This window comes from Numenius arquata, chromosome 4, assembly GCF_964106895.1.
Source record: "Numenius arquata chromosome 4, bNumArq3.hap1.1, whole genome shotgun sequence".
NCBI lineage: Eukaryota > Metazoa > Chordata > Aves > Charadriiformes > Scolopacidae > Numenius > Numenius arquata.
Genome location: NC_133579.1, coordinates 5,653,764 through 5,678,735, shown reverse-complemented (window position 1 = coordinate 5,678,735; position 24,972 = coordinate 5,653,764). Strand labels below are relative to the sequence as shown.

The following is a 24,972-nucleotide window of genomic DNA, read 5'->3' as shown; positions in this document are numbered from 1 at the left end:
AACACTATCATTTGCTCTGGCACTAGAGAAGAAAAAAAAAAAGTATTCCACAGAAATAGCAAAGTCTTGGCTTGGAAAGGAACAATTGTGCTCTGTTGGTTTTTGTTTTAATCTGTATGAAACGATCAAGAAATCCAGGAGTTGCCGGTAAGAAAGGAAATGTATAAGACACGGAACCAGGTCACTGAAAGAATCTGAAACCCTACAGGTCTCAGTTCTCAGTGTCTGAGAACTATGCTGCAGAAAACGTTTATTTTTGCATAAAGCGACCTCACTGAGGAGGTAAGGTGACAAGCCTGAAATCACACAGAAGATTCATGTCAGACCGCACTGAGAAATTATACTATCCTCCAGTTCTAATTATGACAAATTCATTAATCAGAAGGAAGCACCAGCGTAAGCACTTTCATCAAGTAACGTGTACACTAAAACGGGTCATATTCAACCAATCACGAGTTCACTGTTCTTTTTATCCAAATACAAAAGTCTTATTTTTAAACAAGCAGGTCTGGAGAAAAAAGAACAAACATTCAGAGTACTCATCTTCTAGCTGTGAGGAATTAGGTTAACACAAAACACTGTTGACAGGCTCCAAAGGGGACACCATTCAGCACTCTTTCACCAGAGGAAGTGCTGTTACATCCAGAGTTTTTTTCCTAACACAAGAGGAGTATCTATGAGGAGAAGGAAGAAAAACCCAGGAATCTTCATAGCTCCAAAAGAATCCACCCTCCCATGGGCGATAAAAGGGCACTCACAAGTCAATTCCTTGTTCTATTATTTCCTTTTGTTGCTTTAGGACCTCAAACTGCTCTGGGTTGTCAGTGCCAGACATCTGTGTGCTGTAACTGCCAATTCCTGACGAAGCGGTAGAATCCAAGGAATTTAAGCTTCCATATCTGTTAATTGTCTCAGGGTGTTTGGTTTCATTGCTGTCCTGTTCTGTGGGTTTTTCTTGGCCTATAAATTGGAAAGGGTTACATACATACAAAATACATACAGTGACAAGAAATTTAAATCACAGGTTCTTCTTCAAATCCTCTCTGAAGGTTTCTAAAGATTCCTAGGGTTATCTTCAATGACCTATTTATTTTTATATCAATATTCTGCTGTTGTTTTGGTTGGGAAAATAACACACACCCCCACAAAAAAACCACTACAACATATCAAGGGGGATTCTTTCAGTCCATCACATACATGAAATTTAAGCCTTAAATGGATGGAACTTTGTATGTTCAAGTTTGTGCCCATTACCTCTTGTCCTGTCCCTGGGCACCACTGGAAAAAGACTGGCCCCATCCTCTTGACACCCACCCTTTGAGTATTTATAAGCATTGATCAGATCCCCCCTCAGTCTTCTCTTCTCCAGGCTAAACAGACACAGGTCCCTCAGCCTTTCCTCATCAGAGAGATGTTCTAGTCGCCTCATCATCTTCATAGCCCTCTGCTGTCCCCTCTCCAGCAGTTCCCGGTCCTTCTTGAACTGGGGAGCCCAGAACTGGACACAGTACTCCACACAGGGCCTCACCAGGGCAGAGCAGAGGGGCAGGATGACCTCCCTTGACCTGCTGGTCACACTCTTCAGTGTGTGGCCAGCAGATCTTTCAGAACTTTCCTTTTATTTTCAAGTCCAATGTTACTTTTGACCTGACCTGAAGCACACTATTCTAACTTTTTGAAACAGAGCGTCTTAAAGTGCTTATCATCAGACAAGCCAAGGAGTTGGTGCTCTCCATTCCCAGACTGCTGTGCTACCACCTCTAAAAAAGGTTATTACTTCACCTAAGAGCTTAATTTGAAAATTCTGGCATAGCCTTAGTACCTTTCATCTCAGGTCAGATGGAAACAAGATTAAAACAAGTAATGATTAGTTACTTCACTCCTTACAACACTGGAAGTTCTATAGCTATACATTAATAAATAAAAAAAAATGCTCTCCATCCAGTTTGCTTCTCTAAAAATTTAATCAATATGAAGTTAGATGAAATTAGAGGAGCTTCAAAGTAAATTTTGTGATCCTTTTAAAATCAGAAACACAGAAAATAACTGGATTTAGTCATTTTCAGTGTAGTAGCTTTCTAGGAATTTATACAATTAACAAAAGACAACTTAGAGAACTCATTCAAATGACACCAACCCCCACTTACCAATACTTCTAGCAAAGAAAAAGAAGCTTATTCTCTCTCTTTTTTCAATGCAAGAAGTTTTACAATCTGGACACTAACAGTCTCAAAATAGTGGAAAAATGCAATGAACTCCTGCAGCACCTCTTTACTAAAACCAGAAGAAACACAACTCGTGTCTTACCAAGTGTTGTCTGAGAATTGGGATTTACATATTGATCCTTACTCCACTCCACCATGCACTTCAAGATCGATACTAAACATTCCAATCCTTTTTTTCTCAAACTTAATTCCTAGAAAAAGATTTCAAAAGCAATACATGAGTAGAATGGAGAGTTTAGTATTAACCTATCATGCCAAGAAATGTGAAGCTTTTCATGAAGTTTGGTGAAATTTTTACCTGAACGTTGGACATGCCAAGTTCCTGGCTCCCCCTTCCTTGAGCAATCTTTGATAGGTCATTAACCAGCCTTTCAAATATATTTGCTGCATTTAGGTCACAGTCATAGTTCACATAGATGTCCACTACACTCTGGGCATCTATAAACAAAGCGACATCGTCAAACTTGGAAGAAAAACTTGGTCATTCAATGAAAGGCAAGTACAGTTTTGTTCTTTAGCATAAAAATGTAAAAACCAGACCTAAACGGTCCTTAATACCTGCACATATCCTTGTCAGCGTTTGTATAACCATCCATTTATGATCAAATGAGCTAGTGGAAGTTTCCAAGATATACAGGAAAATTTCTTTGAAGAAAACCTAACAAATATTCCAGGAAGAGGGAGGAAGAAAAATAACATCTATTAATAACACAGTCACTAACTCTGATGGCCAATATTCTGACATAATTCTGAGAACAGCACTTTAGAGGTACAAGAGATAATTAAAAAAAAAAAAAAGAGGAAAGGAGGAAATGGAAACTTTTGCTTGATACATTCAAATTAGGAATTCAAATTATTACTTATGTAATTTTGGAGTTTTGTCCAGCTGAAGAATACAGTTCGTATTCCAACCACCCAAAAAAGAAGAACCAGGAATGATGTGAAGTCCTGAAGGAGCATTTAGCCTAACAATAAGTCTAAGCTGCTGTTAGAGTTCATTTGGGATTCTGAACGGAAAAGTATTATCCTTTTTCGCTATGAGATGTTGATATAATGCCACAAACGTAACAAACAGCCACTTATGCCAATTTAAAGTATCAGACTTTCATGAGAAGGGAAACATCTTGACACAAAAGAATCACTCCACAGTGTTAGATTATGGGAAGAAGGGCACTGGTCAGGCATTACATAAAAAATGCAGCAGGTCCATTAATAGGAAGGTTACTCTTCCCTAAAAGATGTATTAGTTTTCCCTGAAATCGCTTTACTACAGATGCTTTTGTTTGGAATAGAGACTATTTCATCCCCTGTCAATTAGTTCCTCACCAGATCCATTAGTATTACAGGCAGACTGTGCCAGCTGAGCATGCTTAGAGCAGGCTTTTTCTCATTTCTTCCCTAAGCAGCAGCAACTGCTGTAACAGCAAATGAACTCAAACTGCTGCATCGCATCATCCTACCCAGCATCACATCACCGTCCTGCATGTCTGAGAGCTCAGAGACAGTTGTGGCTACCAAAATCCACCCAGATATCATAGAATGGTTTGAGTTGGAAGCGACCTTAAAGACCATCTAGTTCCAACCCCCCTGCCATGGGCAGGGACACCTCCCACCAGACCAGGTTGCTCAAAGCCCCATCCAGCCTGGCCTTGAACACCTCCAGGGATGGGGCAGCCACAGCTCCTCTGGGCAACCTGTTCCAGGGCCTCAGCACCCTCACAGTAAAGAATTTCTTCCTAATATCTAACCTAAATCTCCCCTCTTTCGGTTTAAAACCGTTACTCCTCGTCCTATGGCTCCCCTCCCTGATCAAGAGTCCCTCCCCATCTCTCCTGGAGCCCCTTTAGGGTATGGAAGGGGCTCTAAGGTCTCCCTGGAGCCTTTTCTTCTCCAGGCTGAACAACCCCAACTTTCTCAGCCTGTCCTCATAGGAGAGGAGCTCCAGCCCTCTGAGCATCTTTGTGGCCTCCTCCGGACCTGTTCCAACAGGTCCATGTCCTTCTTATGCTGAGGACTCCAGAGCTGGACGCAGTTCTCCAGGTGGGGTCTCACTAAAGTGTTTTTAATAGAACACTGCTGATGTCTCAAGCCATCAACCTCCTCTTCTCTGATAGCAGCACAGAAATACCAAAATATGACTACCCTTGTTTTGAATATTAGATATTCCCTGATACCACAGATTTTTTTACAGAGTTTTTTATGCTATTAGCCAGGTAGAGATAGCGTAAGACTAATTTCGCTCGAAGTCGCATGCTCAGGGAAAAACAGCAGCATTGATTTTTAAGCAACTTTGAAGATAAGCTATTTCCTCAAGCAAAATGCACTAACATTTTATTGGCCTCTTTAGAGAAAAAGAGGCACACAGCACAATCCCAGTTACTAGGCTTAATAAGGAAAGCATCCCTATGAAACATAAGGAGTTCAACACGTAACAGATCAAAGACTTTCAAGCGCTTAAATATACTCAAGAGTACTAGACTGATTTGAGCCACAACTTTATGTAATCCAAACAGAGGAAGACATAAAATTTTAATAAAGGTCATGCTATGAGCAATCCTTAGTTACATATTTGCTGTTTTCTGATTTTTTTACTGAAAGAAAGTGATGTTATATACCCTCTGGAATCAGGAAATTTTTTTTTTTTTTCCTGGCAGGGAATTTAAAAAAAGAAGCCACTGATGGAGCAGAGAAAGAAGTTTCACATATAAAAATTAAACCCAAATATAAGTTAGGAGAGAAATGAGCTGGAAGGTACACATACTACAAAGACACTTTAGATGCCTGTGCTTTCAAGACAGAGGTGAGTTCTTGCTTCTGATGTCAACTCTGGACAAGCACATCTTGGAATGAACAGCTTCTCAAACCCAGTACTTTTTACATTTCAGATCTTAAAAATACTATCTATCAACATGTTACTTGTTGCAATTCACGTCACAGTCGGGACTTTATTTCTTGCATATCAGAAAAGGAAACCAGAAAAGAGCTAATCATTTAGTTTGGTCAACTGAAAAGAAGAGCTTTAAGATAGCTTATTCACAGTTATCCATGGGTGGCAATGGTAAGTACAGCTAAGCGACACCCCAAATCTCCTGGTATCTAGGACTTCATTGCAGCAAATATATTCATTGACCCACCCATTTAACACAATTAAGGTACGACTCACACTATTTTAACTGTCAGGGGGCAGTGTCCGCTGAATGTTTAAGTCAAAGGAGCAAGGGAGGGTCACTTTCAGCAGAATCTGAAATTATTATTTTAAAATAGGCCAAAAATTTCTTACACAGATGAAGAATGCAGCCTCAATCCCAAAATATAAAGATTTTGCATATTATAAATCAGAGCATATGGCTCTCCTTACAGCTCCAAGACAAACTGAATATGAAGTTATCTACTTGTCTACCCACATCTTCTGAATAACCTTTAGGATCAGCAGCTGAAAGAAGAGGAATTCTGAGCTCACAACCAGGAAAAAGAGTAAGTTTCTAGAAACTGCTGTCCCTTGTACTTTGTAAGAGATGGATACTTTGGCAGCATCAAGCTTTTGGCTTTCATATTTGTGAGGAGGAAATACAGCCCTGCTATGTGGCAACGGTCCTAATTTAGCATATTCTAGAAGCTGCTGCAATGGTGTAGGATATCCTATATCCGATTTTCCTCTGCTACGTCTTCATTTTCTGTTTGGAACTTGGGGAAAGGATGGCAGCGATGGAAGCTCATCAAATTTCTGTCAGGGAAGCCGGATTGCTATGCATTTCCCACCTACACGCTGACTTATGAGCTCTGGGAACACATAGCGAGTCCAACACTTTGTGGGAAGCAAGGCTGTGCTCGGCCCAGTCTGTCTGACGTTCTCAACATCACACACCCGCTACAGCCCTGTGGAGCACACAGTTTGCCTTGAAAGTCTTCAAAATGCATCGTGTTTTCAAGGCACATTCAATCAATCACCAAACCTGTGTTTCTACCCAAGCTATGCTCAAGGAAATACTAGAAATCATAGAACCATAGAATGGTTAGAGTTGGAAGGGACCTTAAAGATCATCTGGTTCCAACTCCCCTGCCATGGGCAGGGACACCTCCCACCAGACCAGGTTGCTCAAAGCCTCATCCAGCCTGGCCTTGAACCCCTCCAGGGATGGGGCAGCCACAGCTTCTCTGGGCAACCTGTTCCAGGGTCTCACCACCCTCACAGCAAAGAATTTCTTCCTAAGATCTCATCTAAATCTCCCCTCTTTCGCTTAAAATCCTATTGCTTCTTCCTCAAAAAGGCATCAAAGTAATTTGGTAAATGATTAGAGAACAATACTCTTCTGACACTGTACTGGCAAAATGAGTTTCTTCCTCCAAAGGTGCCACAACATCTTAACTTATACAACGACATCCAGAGATGAAGAAATTCTTGAATTCAAGGTCCTTATGACAGCCACATTATCAGTATTTCTCAGCATCCTGTTCCACACTGAACATCCATGCTCACGGGGAAATCCCTAGGCTTCGGTATTCACACCAACTCCCAAAAGATGAAATCACCAAAATGAACACCGCGCACACTACTGCTTTATTCACCACAGGTTAAGATGTTTAACACATGGGACACACAAGAGGGTATCCACATGGTTCAATCATTCCAAGAAGCTGCTGGTACCCTATGGCACAAGAATTACAAGTGAAAACCAAAGCCTCTACATACATCTGCCCATGGCAGGCGGTTTGGAACTGGATGATCTTTAAGGTCCCTTCCAACTCTAACCATTCTATGATTCTATGATCTTGCTTTCCCCTATGACTCAGAATATATCCGTCCAGTGAGAAAATTCTCTACGTCTGTCAGGACTCAGATAACTCTTATTGCTAAGAATAGAGACTTATCTCTACGTATGGCCCAAGGAGTTAAACTGTGCCTATGCCTTTTGAGACCTGAGAAAATGAGATTATCTTATTTGGACATATATTGATGCAGGTCCTGATATACAATAATCAAATAGCTGGGATATCCCTAGAGAAAGAAATCTGTTCAAGTGACCTCAAAGAGAATCCACAATGCATTCCCAGTCATTAATTTTTATTCTAAGATTCCTTTGCAAACGCATCTATTACAGTCTTTTTGTAAGCGTATTCATTTTCTTAATTTGTACTATGTAGTGCACAGCTGAAATTCCTCATCGCATTATTGAACATTGGTTGGCCGAGCTTATCCATAAACACGCTCACTTCTGAATTTCAGCATCATTCTGCAATAATACCACGCCACAGCCAACCGAAACCTCTGCTTTTAAATAAAGGAAATTAACTCGTAGATTAATAGTAGTGAGTATGGGCATAAGTTATCACTGTAAAAATTCACTTCGATCACAGAGTAAATCAAAGCATGTTTTGCACTGAGAAATTTCTTAGTTGATGTTAATGTCTATTATTAAGTGATGAAATAGCCTACTTTATTAGGTACTTCATTTCATGTTCCAGTTACAATATGATGGAAATTTTTTTAAACAGCCCCACAAAAGTTTTCCCATCACTTTCCACTTCACTAAACAACGCTATCACAAGTGTCATACTACTTCTGATGGTACAGAGAAAATCTTATTTAATCTCTAAGTATTCCAAAGGAAATGCTGCTCTTTTATTTGAAGGGAGTTTCAAGGGCACGGTTACGAGCAAGTCCATTACCAGTGGGTGAAAAAGACCTTCTAAGCATGGGAAGATCTGGCAAGACTTACACAAACACTGAGATTCAGAAAGGAAAACAAATTTAAGCTACACACAAATCTAAAAAAACGTTCACTTAACATTCCCCCCCTCTGCCCTACCCCCTTAAATTAGAAATTCATGTAACGTACCTCAATCTGCATCTTTAGATGAGTCTTAAAGTTTGACAGAAGGGTAAGAAATATGGAAAGTGAAAGTTCAAAAACTTCTGGAACTGATGAGACTCCATTTTTTGACAGTGCAACACAAAGGTACTGCTTAATAGCGTTAATAAACATCTCGTTTGTCCTGAAGACGGGTCCTGCATTTTGCAGAATGGACAGAAGCAACTGCAATGAAAGAATCTTTGATCGCAGTTCATGAGATCTAGAATAAAATGCAAAACATCAGCTCAGTGTTGAGTCATAAAACATAAAACATTCTCTTGAAAAGTCAATACACACCACAAGGACTTTGTATGTGGAATGTTCATGAATTAAACTCAAAATTTGCCACAACCTGGTCTAGAAAGAGTCATAAAAAGATGTTGATCTTTACCGTTGAATAAATAACTCTTCAGCCAAGAAGGCGGGCAAGAATAACCTTTTCCACTTACTGTTTCTTCCCATTACTATTGAGCCACTCTCTCTTCCATAGAACAGCAGCAACAGCAGGCAATGCTGCCCATCTCCGCCAGAGGATAAAGGGAGCATTCTTTCCTTTGAATGGATTTTTGGAAGATGCCATCCAAAATATCCAGCCCATCTCCAGAACCCTGACTACCAAAAGGTGGAAATTCCTCCTCTGCTTCCACCAGCATGGAAAGAAAGTTGAAGGACTGCAAAGACAGCAGCCGTACTGCTTCATCTGCTTCCTCCCGGCGCTGAAATCTCTTTTCTCAAATACAGTATTTTATATTGTTTATCAGTCACTGGCCCCATCCCACTCCAAGAGCAGCTAAAATACGTAACATGCCTATTTTAAGCAGGGTGATAGCAAAGTCAGGCAACTGCAGCGTTGTCATCATGCTGCTTACAGAGCAAAGTTACAATTCATGTCAGAACAGTGCTATTATTTATGTTTTTTTTTTAAAAAAAAAACAAACAACACTACAGTCAAAAAAACCCCAAAACCACACACACACAAAAAAACGTGTAAAGGAAATCTGCATCTATGAAAATATAGTGCGATTTAAATAGCGTTCCGGGCGAAAGCATTCTCTCCTCAGCCTCCTGATGCTCCTTCTCACCTGTGATCATCTCAGAAAAGACCGTATCTCTCCTGAAGAGCACGTATAGACACAAATGGCTTTTCCAAGAAGCCATTCCACAGCTTTCATCGAGCCACCACCCACTGACAGGCCAGTTATGAAACACAAGGAACAATGACAGGAAATTTTTCATACAGCAGAGCCCAGACACTGCACAGTTGTACAGAACCCAACCTAACAATCGCCTTGGATGCAAAAGGCTTGATTTTTGCATCATTTTCTATCAAGTGTGCAGACACCACACACCCAGACTAAACTGCGCTAGGAAAAGTAAGGGTTTAAATATGAAGAGAAGTTCAATCATAAATAAAATATTAAATATTGCCTACTCCCAGCAAGTGTCAGCTCGTAACTGAAGTCCTAACCTGCTGGCCTTACCCATTCTCTATGATGTGCGAAGTCCACTTAATTTAAAACAAGTTTAAGGATTAAAATGTAATAAATGAACATTCAAGACATTTCTCCCCCATCGTACTTTATTCCAGGGAAAAAGGAGATAAAGACATTAAGCAGGTTCCCAGGAAGCATAACTTTGATCTCAGGCTTAAAGCTCTGTGTCCAGTCTAAAATTTAAAACTATTTTCATTAAAGACTTCATAGCTTATTTCACATAAAGAGGCAGATAAAACTTTTTTAAAAATGCTGTGGATACCCTACGCCTCCTCTTCCAATTACAGCATGTTTGTAATAGTTCAAAAAGCTACTGATGCCTCAGAACCACCGATAAATTCCAGGCGCTTCTCCAAACACAGGATGTCTTCAAATGCCTTTGCAGCTAATTCTTGTTGCCCTAAATGCCGTTTCCTCCAATCTGTTCCATATAAAGAGCTTAATCAGCTCCAATACCAACATCAAGGACTCCATGTGTGAGATGCTCCAAGCGCCTCAATAGCTATTACTGCTCTTCCAGAGGGAGTTAATCCATTGAAGCCTTCAATAAATGGACAGTCTTAGTCTCAGAGAACTGACTAAACCCACAGGATTTTTTTCATGGCATTTCCTGCAACACAAATTCTCAAAAATAGTGAGGAAAAACCTCGTGCTTCTGTTTTCACAGAATCACAGAATCACCTAGGTTGGAAGGGACCTTTTAAGATCATCTAGTCCAACCGATTAAACAAACAAACAAACAAACAAACAAAAAAAAAACCACCACCACTAACCACCAAACCCAACAAAAAAAAAAACCAAACAAAAAAACACACACAAAACACCACCCAACACTAATCCATATCCCTGAGCACCATGTCAACTCCTCTCTTGAATACCTCCAGGGATGGTGCCTCAACCACTTTCCTGGGCAGCCCATTCCAATGTCTGACAACCCTTTCAGTAAAGAAATATTTCCTAATATCTAACCTGAACCTCCCCTGGCGTAACTTGAAGCCATTGCCCCTTGTCCTATCATCTGTAACTTGGGAGAAGAGACCGACCCCCGCCTCTCTACAGCCTCCTTTCAGGGAGTTGTAGAGAGCGATAAGGTCTCCCCTCAGTCTCCTCTTCCCCAGACTGAACAACCCCAGCTCCCTCAGCCTCTCCTCGTAAGACTTATTCTCCAGACCCCTCACCAGCTTCGTTGCCCTTCTCTGGACCTGCTCCAGCACCTCAATGTCCTTCTTGTGGTAGGGGGCCCAAAACTGGACACAGTACTCGAGGTGGGGTCTCACCAGTGCCGAGTACAGGGGGACAATCACTTCTCGGGTCCTACTCACCACGCTATTCCTGATACAGGCCAGGATGCTGTTGGCCTTTTTGGCCACCTGGGCACACTGCTGGCTCATGTTCATTTTCATTCTGGTATATCCTGACTTTCCATAGTGCATCACCAGGTCACTATTTGAAAATGGTTCTAGACCGACACTTCAAAACCCTATTACATTTTTTTCTCAACTTATTAAAACCATGACATACATCAGTGATTAAATTAAAATTTAATAATTTAATTTAAAATAATTTAATTTCATAATTTTTCAAATTATCAGTGATTAAACTGCCTTAAAGTTACCTGCTTTAAAAGTTAGACCTTGGAACAGTGAAGTTGATTTTATTTTGAAGAATACTGGACCTTTGACCGTCATCAGAAATCATACTAGAGTTTTAATATCTTAATAACAAAAAAGCATCCATCTTAGAAAATTATTACCAACTGTTCCTAATGTGCAAAACAAGATGCATATAAATTCTACCCAAGATCAGAAAAAGCAAAGTTCTTCGCCAACACTCAGAACTAATTAATACCGGCACCCAGCTATAGAGGAGAATATTTTTTTTGTTGTTTTACAACAAACAATTCTCTAAGTCAAATTGAAAAGATGGTATCTTCAGTCACAAGACAGGATTTCCAAAACAGCCAAATAAAACCTTTGTTTTCAAAACATCTGTGTTTTGCTTACGGAGCTTGTCGAAAGTGTCCAACCTGAGCAAAAGAATGGAACACCGTATTTGAATTTATCATAACCAGTGTCAGCTCAAAGTCAGGAGCTTGTATTAAGATGAAGTAGAGCTGGGTACTGGATATCCAATATGCAAGAGATGTAAGAAATTTTGGGGCGTAAACAGCAAGGGCTATAACCAAGGTAATTACTTAAAAGCAGAGCAACATTAGCTGAGACCAAAAATAACTGAAGACCTTGGAAACTTCTACACAGGTAGGTGGGCAGCAGCAGTTGATTTCATTTAACACACACAAGAAGTATTAAAACATAAAAGTACTTTTCAAAGTTTCTAGGTTCTTTTTACCATACCATTATTTTCTCAATAACTGAGGACTCTTGAAAATATTTAAATAATTTATCTTTATTTTAAAATAGAAAATATTCGTGACGAGAACTCTTAATTCTACTTACTTTGGATCTGGCGGTCCATCTGACAGGGGCTTCATGGAGAGTTTACACAGTGACCTGAATACAAGGAAGGCATCCTTTTGTAAAATGTGGGAAAACTTAGCACCAGGGGTAGGTCCTGAAGAATTTCCAGATTCCTAAAGAAGTTAACATATTTCAGTATTCCATTTTGCATTAGCAGGGTGTGTAGGGAAATCCCCACCTCCTAGCAACAAGAAGTTAACATATTATACAAATATAACCAATTCACTATAGCTTTACGGTCTCAAGACTAAATTAAAACAAAACAAAATATTCTGCAGTCCAGTTAAAATGAACAAGCTCACTAAAAAAGATAATAATTACCCTCTCACTAAAAAGTCTGAATTAATTAAAGACTGTCATGAAATTAGGCGTGTCAAGTTTAAGTTAAGTAACTTGCAGTGAATTGCCTTCAGACAATTTCAGTAGATAAATAGTTTTAAAAAAACCACAAAAAACTCGACATTTTAATAGAATGCAAGTAGTTACGTATCTGTGGCAAGACACATTTGGTAAAATTTCTATGGTACAATCATCAACCCTATGACCAACTTCTTGCAATTCTGTATTGTTGTTCCTTATATAAGCAACGTTTAAGATTAACCTTCTATTTGTGTGGCACATGTGACTATAGCTTTTTAAGCTTAAAATCTGCTATTTCCAAACCCAACTACTCAGTACATTTCAACAGCAGATACCCTCTGTCAGTTGATAGTGCACACATGCTGACAGCTGATACAACAGGAGGAGTGTATTTTCACATCTTTTTGTCAATGAAAATCAAATCCTCTCAGACATGAAACTTTTTATCTGAAATCACTGCAGAACATCATGCTATAGACTTGAAATTTCTATTTATCATTTGAAAAGAGCGCCCTGATACTATACAAGTATGTCTATAATTGCCTATATTCTTCACTCTATATATTGAATGCCAATTTTATAGTTTCCCAGGAGCACTTCAAAAAACAGGAAACTGAATTCTCCAATCTTGGAACAGTGTACTCTATGGGGCAGATAAAAATATGCTAAGATAAAAAAGGCCTCGCATGCAAAATTTACTTACAAAAAATTAATTTAAATAGTGCATTAAAAAAGAATAATGCTTAGAACATGACTTAGTATTTGAAATTCATCCCAGTAATGTATTTTATGGAATTATATTAAACGCTCTCTGCACAAGTGTTGGGCAACACTTAAAACATATTACTTTTTTCAGTATTTCCTACTTTATAACTGCCTGTACCTGAGTATCGTTGGAAGAGACAGATAATCTGTCATCAGGTAAAGATGGTGTATAAGCAACAGAAATTGGAGTCCCTGGAATTCCATTTGCCTGAATGTTTTCACTGTCACTGCCATCCTCTAATGTTACAATTGTGCCATCACCACTTGCACTTTCAGCAGTCCCTTCCACATCTATCAGAAAAGATGTAAAAAATTACAAACAAATGTTACGTAAGAATGCAAATTATAGAGAGCTTCTAAATCTAACGTTTAAACACTAAAACAATCATAAGCAAAGTAGCGTAAGGAGGAGCTTAAGGCAGAATCTACATGGCATCATATAAATAAAAAAATTCCAAATATTCTTAATTCCAACTAATGAAAATTACAATTAAAAAAAAGACTTAAAACTTTACATTTTTAGGTTCACCATTCTACCAAGTTTCCAAAAAGTATTGGGAGGGGGAAGTCATTGATTTGATATAGATTTTCTAACAAACTGAAAAATGTAGGGCTACATTGCACCTTCAGACACAGGCCCATTTGTGAAGAGTTTATGTGGAAACTAAGCAGAAAAAAAAGGAGTAAGACTTTATATTTATAAAGAACATTAGTTCTTTTCTCTCCAAGGTAATTAGTATATTCTCCCCAATTAGATAAACTAATGCATAAAATCGTGTCCATTTTATTGTCAAATAATACACAGCTAAGATCAAACATGTTTTCTTCAGCGTTGAAGTGTTATTTAAATAATGACCTATTTTAGTTAAATATTCAAAAGTGTTAAATAATTCTTAATGTCAAGATTCAGACTGCAGTCACTGTTGCCTAGACAGATGTTAATACCTCCAACTACTATGTTCACCATCTCCTGCACAATACTTTCAACAATTTCTTGCGCCTTCTCTTCACACTCATTGCTTTCACCATCGTACGCTCCTCCATCAGCTTTAGAAAGACCTTTAGAAAAAAAACAAACCCAAACAAGCATTAATGAGAAACTCAAATTAAGGAGCCATTTTACTTGCATTTAATATTTAAAAATTCAATTAGTAATCTATTAATAGGAGAATATATGTTTAAAAAAAAAGTCATGTTTGGATGCTTTAGTGTTTGCAGAATGTAAGCATTCTCATGTTTAACCTGTAAATGCTAATTAATCCACAGGCCTATGCCAACAAAAGACATCAATTGTGTATTTTCACATCCATTAAACACTGAAAACTTACCGGTTTTCAGACAGTATTCTCAAAAGCTTTCACAATATTGCATAGGTGCAAAGAGGAATCTTTGCTACAGTGACTAGGATACTCGTGATAAAGTTTAACAGTGGTAACGAGGACAACAGGCATTTTGCGTTAGTCAACTGTTTGAAAATACATGCCTGACTGCAGATTTGCAAGAGAGGGGGAAAAATGACAATCCTCAAGCCTTTCTTTTTACAGACCTTTTCCCTCCCTCCATGAAACAGAAATACACACTGATTACTTTCTGCTGCTGTGGCTTGGTCGGCTTCCGTCTGTTCATTTTCAGCACTGGAAATATCAGATCCATTTTCTGCCTCTATGTCTTCTTGAAGGTTCTTGTCCACGTCGTTCGTGCTGTGGTCGAGCTCTCTCTCGTGCTCTTTGGAGAGCTGATCAGCCTGTGTTGGAATATGTCTCAATGGAGGTGACTCAGGCTCATGATGGCTTACTGGAGACTGCTGTAGATGATGCTGCTGCCTGTGTCTTTCCTTTTCCATCTGTTTGGCTTCCTGAAGCTACAAAAACATTTCCAATCGCACAAGAATATCACTATCAAAACAAAACAATGAGCTGTATACATACTGCATACATCATTTTATAAACATGAAATCTCTATTGTCTCTGCTTACACAGTGCCTTCATAAAGCTGTAACAGTTTAAGTAAACACATCCTTTGTATTATTATAAATAATTTTAATATCACGGGATAAACCTTTACAAGAGGGCTGCTTCCCAACTATGCACATTACACTTCACTGTACCTTCACTGTGGAAGAGGGGGACTAAATTACACATAGTATAGACCAAGAGCCGTCTATAAGGAAGTTCATCCAGTAAGTGTGACGATATACAAGGACCGCAAGGAAAAACATCAAGGCAGGTTTTTTTTCCTTTTTGAAAGCTCTCACAAAGAGAAAAACATTGGAGAACTTACAAGTGTTCTGTTATCCTACAAACATGTGGTAGGAAGGGAAAGACTGAAAAAAAAAAACCCCAAAATAAAATAGGAAACTGACTGAACATCCAGAGGAATACCCAAAACCAGGAGTTAACACTGAAAAGAGCAGCACTTCCAAAACAATACAGAAGGTCGATCCTCAGGAAGAAACCATCATACCTAAAACTGTGAGACAGGGACTATTTTAGTTTTGTGGTTTCTTGATCCGTAATCTCCAAAAAGGGAAGGATTTCTGTAACTTGTCTAATGGATGAGGACAACAGGCATTAAAGTGAAACCAAAGCAGAGTGTCCTGTGAGGTGATGCTTCTATCCCTGCAGAGCCTAGCGTTTACCAAAAGTTTGGGAACTTTCTCTACTTTTCTTTCAGCTACTGTGATCTCAGCCCTTTACTCTTTCCCTAGAAGCTTCCTATGCTGCATCTTTTGGGGTGCTACAGATCCCCGAAGAGCTCAAATAATTCCTTCTAGCATTTGTTAGCCATCATATTAAAATAACTGTCCCAGGGGAGTAAAACAAGCAGAACTGGTTATCAACTTGCATAAAGATGAGATTTGTAATTTGGCAAGAAATTAAGACTTCCTTTGTAGAATAATAGTAATAATCTTCTCTATTAAGTTGCTTAGAAGGACAGTAACTGCACAGATTTCTCAAAGCACTCAAGTATTGCATGGCTTTTGCCATGAGTTATCATAAATATGATGTCTCATAAACCATCGACTGTAATGGCACCACGTCCCGATGCAGCTGCTTCTGAGAGGAAAGTAAGAAAGTACTACGCCTTCTTAGAGAAAACTTAAGAGTTTGTAATAATACAGCAGAATTACTTCTAGAAGTAGCTAGGAATTCAACCAGATCTCAAATTTGGGCATCTGCTTCTTTCTTTGTTTGGGGTTTGAGTTCTGGTGGGTTTTTTTTAATAGGAATTAGGGCAATTACTTTGCCTAATTGATCTTTACTATCAGCAGTAGAAGGCTCAGGGCATACGCTGGGGTCCCTCCTCACAACTCACAACAGCAATTTCAGTGACATGGAAGTATCTGTTAGTCACCACTACACATTAGAATGTTAAAAAATGTAAGTGATTACATGACTGTAAAGGTTGGGTCTTTTTTTTGTTTTGGGTGGGGTTTTTTTGCTTTGTTTTGATCATGAATTAGTTCTTCGTAAACACCATGAACTGTGTGTTTATCGTAACAGCAGCAATGGAGCATTTCACAAACATTGATGTATTCCATACGCGCTCTTACACAGGTAGCCTGGCATCTCCTGACAATAGAAACTGAAGCAGAATTCATCCATTAAATACAGAGGACCAGTATGAGAAGTTTAAATCCTATATACCACTCCCAAAAATACATTTCACACCTATTTCAGAGTGCAAACCAGAAAAAGAACAACGTAAGATATCAGTTTCTTTTTTCTTTTTTCCCCAAAGTAAATAAGGTAGGAGAGCCAAAAAGCTTTAATTATTATGACAAAACAAATCTCTCAATCTGCTTTTCAGAGCTAGTTTCTATATAAAGATACTGAGATACTCACGGCTTGATTTTCCATACGTGCAAAAATGACATTCAGCATTTGTGTTAGAGTGGCCTTGGCTGTGGTTTGATTGATGAGATTTTTGCTTGCTAGATAGATATTGTAACATGTTCTTACAGCCTGTAGCACTGTTCCTTCGTGGATTTCTATGTGTTGAGATGTTACTGCAGTGAGTAAAGCCTGAACAAAAAACAAACACACATATATATGTATATTTTACAGTCAAAACTTTTCTTGTCAAATAGTTTGTAAATGAATAAATATCAAAATTTATACATTTAAAATATAACGAAGTTCTTATCTTGAACTGCAGTTTAATTAAGTTTTCCCATGCAGTCTTGTAGCCGTATCAGAACACCATACACACATACCAGTTATATTAAATTGAGAGTGTTTTTAATCAACATACCTAGGAAATACACGTTTCATAGCATATAGCAGCAAGAAGTAACCAATGGAGTTATCAGACAGGTACTTAATAAAAGTCATCCTAGAATTTTCTAGACACAAAACACAAACAACAGACTACCTGTTAAAATCTGGAAAGCAATCCAAAGGGTCCAAAAGTTGTTTTACAAATAAATGTAAAGAAGAACAAAGACTGAGTATGAGATTAGGCAGGTATAAGTGGGACAACTACCCTTTCTAAACACTCTTTGGGTGGATGCTAGAATACTGCGTTGCCCTCTCTGTAGAGATTGATTTCTTTCTTTCCACTTGAGCTAGTATCTGCTTCTTTTTACTAAAAAAAAAATAAAAAGGCAAATAAGCCTCTAAAAGATCAGGTGACTCAGAAGTAAGGAACACATTATCTCAGAATTCTGAGAAATAGAGGCACGCTGGATTAAAGAGCAGAAATAGAAGCAGGTGAAAGCTGAGGACAGGGTGTGAAGACATTGTCAGAGGTGCATGTTGGAGAGTGGAAGGAAAGGGAAAGAGCTTGGTCCACAATAGAACAAACATGTTTACACTAATCATTGCACTCCAGTAGAAGAAAACAGGGAATTTTACGCATTAAAGACTTTGACAGAGTTCATGATTTAATGAGATGTTTACAGTAAGCAAGAAAGAACTGGAAGCGCTGGAAAGCTCATACTTTTTTAAGTTTATCACAGTTAAAACCAAAAGTTATTTTAAGTGTTGTGTAATTTACTCATCAAACCATGCCTCATTTCTCTTACTGACACTGTCAGCACCTCTGTCCACACATGGCACGAACAAACGGACAAAGAGTATATATAAACCCTCTATATATAACCCTCTATAAAACACTGTGCAGTTTAAGAGGAGGAAGAAAATCAAAGACCCACCTCACTGAGCAGCTGCTTAAGAGACTTGAATTCTACTCCTAGATAATCCGTATTAATCCAAATTCACTGAATAATTACATCTTCTACGCGGACTGAGAAAACAGTCTTTCCAGGAGGGCAACTCCTTGCAGTTATCTAACTTTAAAGAGTTCAACTCGGCTACAGAGGTCCTGACAGTCACTTCTTTGGGTTTCTTTTCTCCTCAGCCACTAGAGACAAGGAACTCTACTGACTAAAAATGCTTATCAGTTTACAAACATGTATAGTAACTTTGATCTTTTGCTAATATCTTTCATATTCCTTCCAATTTAGAGCCATCCTCAGGCTGTTAGTCATGCTCGCTTCATGTTTCAATGCCATTTCTCCTCCTCTACTACTACAATTAGGCAGAAACATGAGAACAAACAGGAGAGAGGAAGTATTTTACAATTATTTTCTGACAACATCCTTCCCTCTCAGCAGCTTCCATTTAGAGCTCAGTTTGATGGCATGACCTAAACAACATCACATCGTTCTGTATCATTCTGTATTCTGGAAAACAAATCATATGAAGAGCGGTTGAAGGAGCTGGGACTGTTTAGTTTGAGGAAGAGGAGGCTGAGGGGAGACCTCATCACTCTCTACAACTACTTGAAAGGACACTGTAGAGAGGTTGGTGCTGGTCTCTTCGCACAGGTAATTAATGACAGAACGAGAGGGAACGGCTTCAAGCTCCAACAGGGTAGGTTTAAACTGAACATCAGGAAAGAATTTTTCACAGAAAGAGTGGTCGGGCATTGGAACAGGCTGCCCAGGGAGGGGGTTGAGTCACCATCCCTGGATGTGTTTAAGAGCCGTTTAGATGTGGTGTCGGGGGATATGATATAGGGGAGAACTTTGTAGTGTAGAGTAGATGGTTGGACTCGATGATCCTAAGGGTCTCTTCCAACCTGGATGATTCTATGATTCTATGATAAGTGAGTAGATCATTACCATGACTGGGCTGGCAACCAACCCTAGAAACGACAGGTTACAATGAGGAGCGGTGGTTCTGCTCCTCTGACATCGAGGTGCTGGAGTGTGTCCAGAGAAGGGCAACAGAGCTGGTGAGGGGTCTGGAGAACAAGCCTTGTGAGGAGCGGCCGAGGGAGCTGGGGGTGTTCAGCCTGGAGAAAAGGAGGCTGAGGGGAGACATTCTCGCTCTCTCCAACTCCCTGAAAGGAGGGTGTAGCCAGGGGGGGTCGGTCTCTTCTCCCAAGGAACAGGCGATGGGACAAGAGGAAATGGCCTCAAGTTGTGCCAGGGGAGGTTCAGATTCGATATTAGGAACAATTTTTACATGGAAAGGGTTATCAAGCATTGGAATGGGCTGCCCGGGGAAGTGGTGGAGTCACCATCCCTGGAGGCATTCAGAAGATGGGTGGACACGGTGCTTAGAGACATGGTTTAGTGATGGTTTTTGTCAGTGTTAGGTTGATGGTTGGACTCAATGATCTGAAAGGCCCCTTCCAACCCAGGCGATTCTATGATTCTGTGAATCCCTTGTAAACTCAGATGTTACACAACTAATCCATCCCTTCCTCTCTTTTAGCAGTTTTTGTCAGATTACTCCCCAACCTTATTCGGTGGCCAAGCAGCTACTAGGCACAACGCAAGGAGGAAGCAGGGGGAAACAGAGATGAGAAGACAACAACCACCTCAGCAACAGTTCCCAGTTAAGCAGGATTACACAAAATCTCTAACTGCCACACAGCAATACACGTCCTTGAGAGGTGGGACACCAAAAGCTCTGCTTTCCTTCCAGCCACATGCTCTTAATGCTTACTTCCAACAGCTCTGGGGCACGAAGTCACTTGTGCTATTTTAATGGCAACACATTAATACAATTAAAACAGAACAAAAAAACCCCCTACATTGGCTTTTCTGGTGTTCGGGTTTTTGTTTGTTTCTTTTAAAAGTTATTTTAGTTTATTTAGTTAAAGGCTGAGGGACTTGGGTCTTTTCAGTCTGGAGAAGAGAAGACTGAGGGGGGGTCTGATCAACGCCTATAAATACTTAAAGGGTGGGTGTCAGGAGCATGGGGCCAGTCTCTTTTCAGTGGTGCCCAGGGACAGGACAAGAGGTAACGGGCACAAACTTGAATACAGGAAGTTCCATCTCAACATGAGGAGGAACTTCCTTCCTGTGAGGGTGGCAGAGCCCTGGAAGAGGCTGCCCAGAGAGGTGGTAGAGTCTCCGTCTCTGGAGACATTCCAAACCCGCCTGGACACGTTCCTGTGGGACCTGCTCTGGGTGGACCTGCTCTGGCAGGGGGTTGGACTAGATGATCTCCAGAGGTCCCTTCCAACCCCATATCATTCTGCGATTCTGTGATTCAGAGCACGAAATGCTGGCCAGGCCAAGGGATGGGATAGGACAATGTCTGGGAGCAAAGCCTGGACAGGAAAATGCCTCTCTGCAGAGCTGAGAACAGCAAAGTACTGCTTCGGCTCTGACAACTATTGAGTCACAGCATTAGGGTGCTCTCTTCTACCAAGCTGAAGATTTGCTGCTCAAGGCTTCTTGCAGTTGAGTTCCCACTCCCTCTGCTCACACTTAGGTCATCTGTTTTCATCCAGTATCTTCACTGTGAGCTAAGGAGAGATGATTAAATAAAAAAGCCTACTTTTCTGGACACCTCCCCTTTGCTGTTTTTTAGGCACAGAAGGAAACTTTTGTAAAAACATAATTAGCACTACCTCATTGCACTTCAGGTCCTTCCACACAAGTTTTCTCTGTCACAAAGCCTACAAAAATACCAGCAGCCATCAAGTTTTCCCCGTGCTGGAACTCCTGGCTATCATCCTGCCTGTGAGACTGTTTCCTTAGGCTTTCCTTCCAGTCCACACCTATTGTTCTGTATTTGAGAAAAACCCTGTTGTCCCGTGCCTTTACCTAGTTACTAAAAATAAAGCTTATTCATTTTTATGAACAACCACCAGATCGGTTTGGGAAATGAGAATAATCTTCAGGATCGTTTCCTGAGTTACAGATTATCATATCTTTGTATGATATCCATACTATTTTTTTCTTTTAGCCTGGAGCATGTTTGCTTATTTAGTGAATTTCCGATTATGTAAAATGAATGTATTAGAACAGTACAGGAAGCACCACAATTTGTGAGGCAAAACAAATGTAACTAAATTAACATTAATTCTCTACTAGAAATATCCAGCAACTACCTGTACCTGTAAACTTTTCGCTCTTCTCACACTGAATATTCTGCAGGAACAGAATGGTTACAGTGAAATAAAGCACCTACAGCCAGGAAAAGGTCTGCCCAAGAGGCAGATGCACCTACACGCAGACTTGCCAGGAAGCCAACTTTTCAACTCAGAGTAATTTTTTTCTTCCTCTCAGCCAACTCTGATCATTTTATCTTCGTAAGACTTATGACAGTACAGCTGTCCTCTGTTCAGCACAGGCTTACTTGGGTAAAATACTCATAATTCTGTTGCCTGAGACAGTGGCAACGCCTCTCTCTAGTGGATTAGCTACTGGAACCACATAATTCCATTTTTCTTTGAGAAGAGCTATAGGGTTATTTTTAATATTTTTTTTTTCTTAAAGTCAACTTCAAGTCCCAATTAACTTATCACAAAATAATGTGTTACTACAGACTGACTTTTGGGAAAACACAGGAGTCTTAAGTCCTTAAACCACAAAACAAAAAATACATCAAATAACTTTCACTGATAAATCATTTTTCAATACGAGTGACACCAAAAAACCCAATATAGAATGCAGTAACATACTCCTCCAAGCAACATCTTATTTGTGAGCAAGTGATTAAGGGTATCTCCTGCTTTTTACCATTTCTAAATTATTCAGTCATTTGTGGTATACATTTATCACAGCTTTAAAAGACTTAAGTTTACCTAACTTAGGTTACCAACTTTGAATACCTATAGAAATACACTGTAAAGGTATGAAAAACAGAAAAATATAGTGTTTGCTTACAGCATGATTTCACATTCAAGACAGTGATTTAAATCGTGTCATATACTAGATTCAACACCTGATTTCAGTAATAATGAATCATTAGTTAACACTTAATATTTGATTAAAACTAGTATTTTTTTCCTACTTAAATCCATTTTAAGAAAAAATAATCCCTAGTCACAAGCACGTGGTCTTGAAAGAACCCTGAAACACACTGAAAGATTATTACTGTGGTGACTGCAGAAAGAACAAAACTATGTTCCAGTTTCTCCTGTGGAAGAGAATATAAAGAATATAAGTTACTTAAGAATATAAAGTTTTAGTTAATCCCTGGGAAGTTAGATGTTCACAGTGAGCTGGAATATAGTATGGAATTAAACAGATACATATTTTGCAAAACAGAAGTATTTCACATCCAACTCTGAAAACCTTCTCTCAAAAAACAAAATTCCAAACTGATAGGACAGCACTTTCAGGTTAAGTAACCATTCCCAGACATTGACTTAAGATGAAAGCCTAAATATAAAACCTCCTGCATCATTATTTCAATTCCCAAATCATTCCATAATCCACAGATCATTTAATCTCAGCAGGAGGAGTTGAGCTTTCTACAATCTTTTTTAAGGAAAAAATAACCACACGACTACATGGTACTGTAGATAATTAAGTTACTAAGATAGCACTCCACACTACTGAAACACAACAGGATATGGAACTGAAAAAGTTCCATAAGGGTCTTCTCAATTTAGAATCTGTTTTCATAAAAGTTTTGTCTCCTTATTCCTCAGGATTAGTTAGATAAACAGTTGATCTCATGGTCCCATTCCTATTCAGGAGCAAAAAGGCCAAATAGAAATGGGAACAGAACTTCAACTAAACCTCTGCAGGTGTCAACAGAAGTTTGGACGCACAGACCACAAATGCCATAGTAGCCCTCACAGAGCAAGCCCGAAGGCAAAAATCATGGAATCATAGAACAGTCAAGAGTTGGAAGGGACCTTAAAGATCATTCAGTTCCAACCCCCCTGCCATGGGCAGGGACACCTCCCACCAGACCACGTTGCTCAAAGCCCCATCCAGCCTGGCCTTGAACCCCTCCAGGGATGGGGCAGCCACAGCTTCTCTGGGCAACCTGTTCCAGTGTCTCACCATCCTCACAGGAAAGAACTTCTTTCTAGTATTTAATCTAAATCTTCCCTCTTTCAATTTAAAAACATTATCCCTTGTCCTGTGGCTCCCCTCCCTGATAAAGAGTCCCTCCCCATCTCTCCTGTAGGTCTCCCCGGAGCCTTCTCTTCTCTTCAATCAAAAGAAGCAGTTTCAAACATAAGTTGAATAAACAATTTTCAATGGCAGCAGTAGCCTAATTACTTGCTTGCTTTCTGCCCCAGCAATCCCCACAAGAGGAACTGAAGAAGAATTTGCGTGGCTTCCCATCCAAATTACACCAAATCAAACTAAAGTACAAGAGGGAGGGAGGCAGGAAGGAAAAGGGCAATTTTCCCATCTGGTTCATCACGGAGTCTGCAGATGAAGAACAAGGGGATTACTGAGATGAGAACATGCAAGCAGAAATAGGGCAGAAGAGTTAAACTGGCCACCAACCACCAGACATACTTCTAAGACTGGATACCTAAAAAGAAACAAATTACACTCCTCGATCTCAGTAAGATTATTGCCTTGGCGGTGCCGGTTGTTGGGAACTCGCTTACGGTGGTGACTCCACCACTGGAAGCCATCTAGTAACCAGCAAACAGCACTGGGTGCGAACTCTTACCCAACACCAGCTCCCAGATCTGAGACTGGGGGCAGCACCCTACGTAAGGGCTGTCCATTCTGTGTGCAGAACCCAGATAACCCTCCAGGGAGGAAGGCATCTGAGTGATCAAGGTTCTCTTGATAGGAGATTCATCCTTCAAATCATACTGGAGAAGTGGGGTTCACGCTCAGCCCAGAACTGAAGAGTTATGAAGCTTAAGAGACTTGGCAGTTTCATTATTCCCCACAAGGAAGTCAAAAGTTCTGGTCTTTGCTAAGATTATTTCTAATTTTGATGCTTTTAGTAGTGTCCGGTGTACTGGACAAACAGAGTCAAAGTCAAAAGAGTACTCTCCACATTCCCAGGCATTCTAACATGGCAATTAGCTAAGTCTGAACAGTCAAAAAAAGAAAGCACTAAATGAATTTACACACTTAATGCATTTTACAATTGTTGAATAATTTACTTTCTCGACTATTTTCTTGGACAGAAGGAATTTCAGCTCACGGATACCCCTTTTTCGGGCAGGAGGTTCTCTTTTTAACATCTTGCCCAAGGGCTGAAATGACCAGAATAAGAAAGCTCTCGGAGAGAAGGTATCGCAGCGAGAGGGACATATAATGGTTTTGGCCACTGAAAATTTAAATCAGCAACAATTTCCCTTTCCAAGATGAAAAATGTCTTAAATGCTTGGGCAAAACAACTCAACAAATCTAGACAACAGCAGTATAAACCAACATTTGTAACAACTATCTGCTGGAGAAGTGGGGTGTCAAGAAAAAGGAAGATTTGAGTGACAAATACGAGTAGGAGAACAAACTACCTTCTTTGCCGTAAAACTAATACAATCTGCAAGAAATGTCAGCACCTCATGACACATAGATACAAGAAGACGAGGCAACAAACACCCCATTCCTCTTAACTAA

The 24,972-nt window shown here is 39.7% G+C and overlaps 1 protein-coding gene across 6 annotated transcripts in view; it reads right to left on the bottom strand.

Moving 5' to 3' along the window:
• The window catches only part of ARFGEF1 (ARF guanine nucleotide exchange factor 1), a 104,538-nt gene that overhangs the window by 37,319 nt on the left and 42,247 nt on the right, over positions 1–24,972 (bottom strand). For 5 of the 6 annotated variants that reach the window (XM_074146188.1, XM_074146187.1, XM_074146190.1 and 2 more), the window contains exons 5-14: positions 17,018–17,197; positions 14,760–15,033; positions 14,118–14,231; positions 13,291–13,463; positions 12,027–12,160; positions 8,063–8,297; positions 2,784–2,883; positions 2,524–2,663; positions 2,308–2,416; positions 759–960 (exon numbers count right to left, since the gene is read on the bottom strand). In XM_074146188.1, coding sequence (XP_074002289.1) covers positions 759–960; positions 2,308–2,416; positions 2,524–2,663; positions 2,784–2,883; positions 8,063–8,297; positions 12,027–12,160; positions 13,291–13,463; positions 14,118–14,231; positions 14,760–15,033; positions 17,018–17,197 — 1,661 coding nt within the window. Of the gene's footprint in view, positions 1–758; positions 961–2,307; positions 2,417–2,523; positions 2,664–2,783; positions 2,884–8,062; positions 8,298–12,026; positions 12,161–13,284; positions 13,464–14,117; positions 14,232–14,759; positions 15,034–17,017; positions 17,198–24,972 lie in introns of all 6 variants that reach the window. The other variant, XM_074146186.1, reaches the window with a different exon arrangement.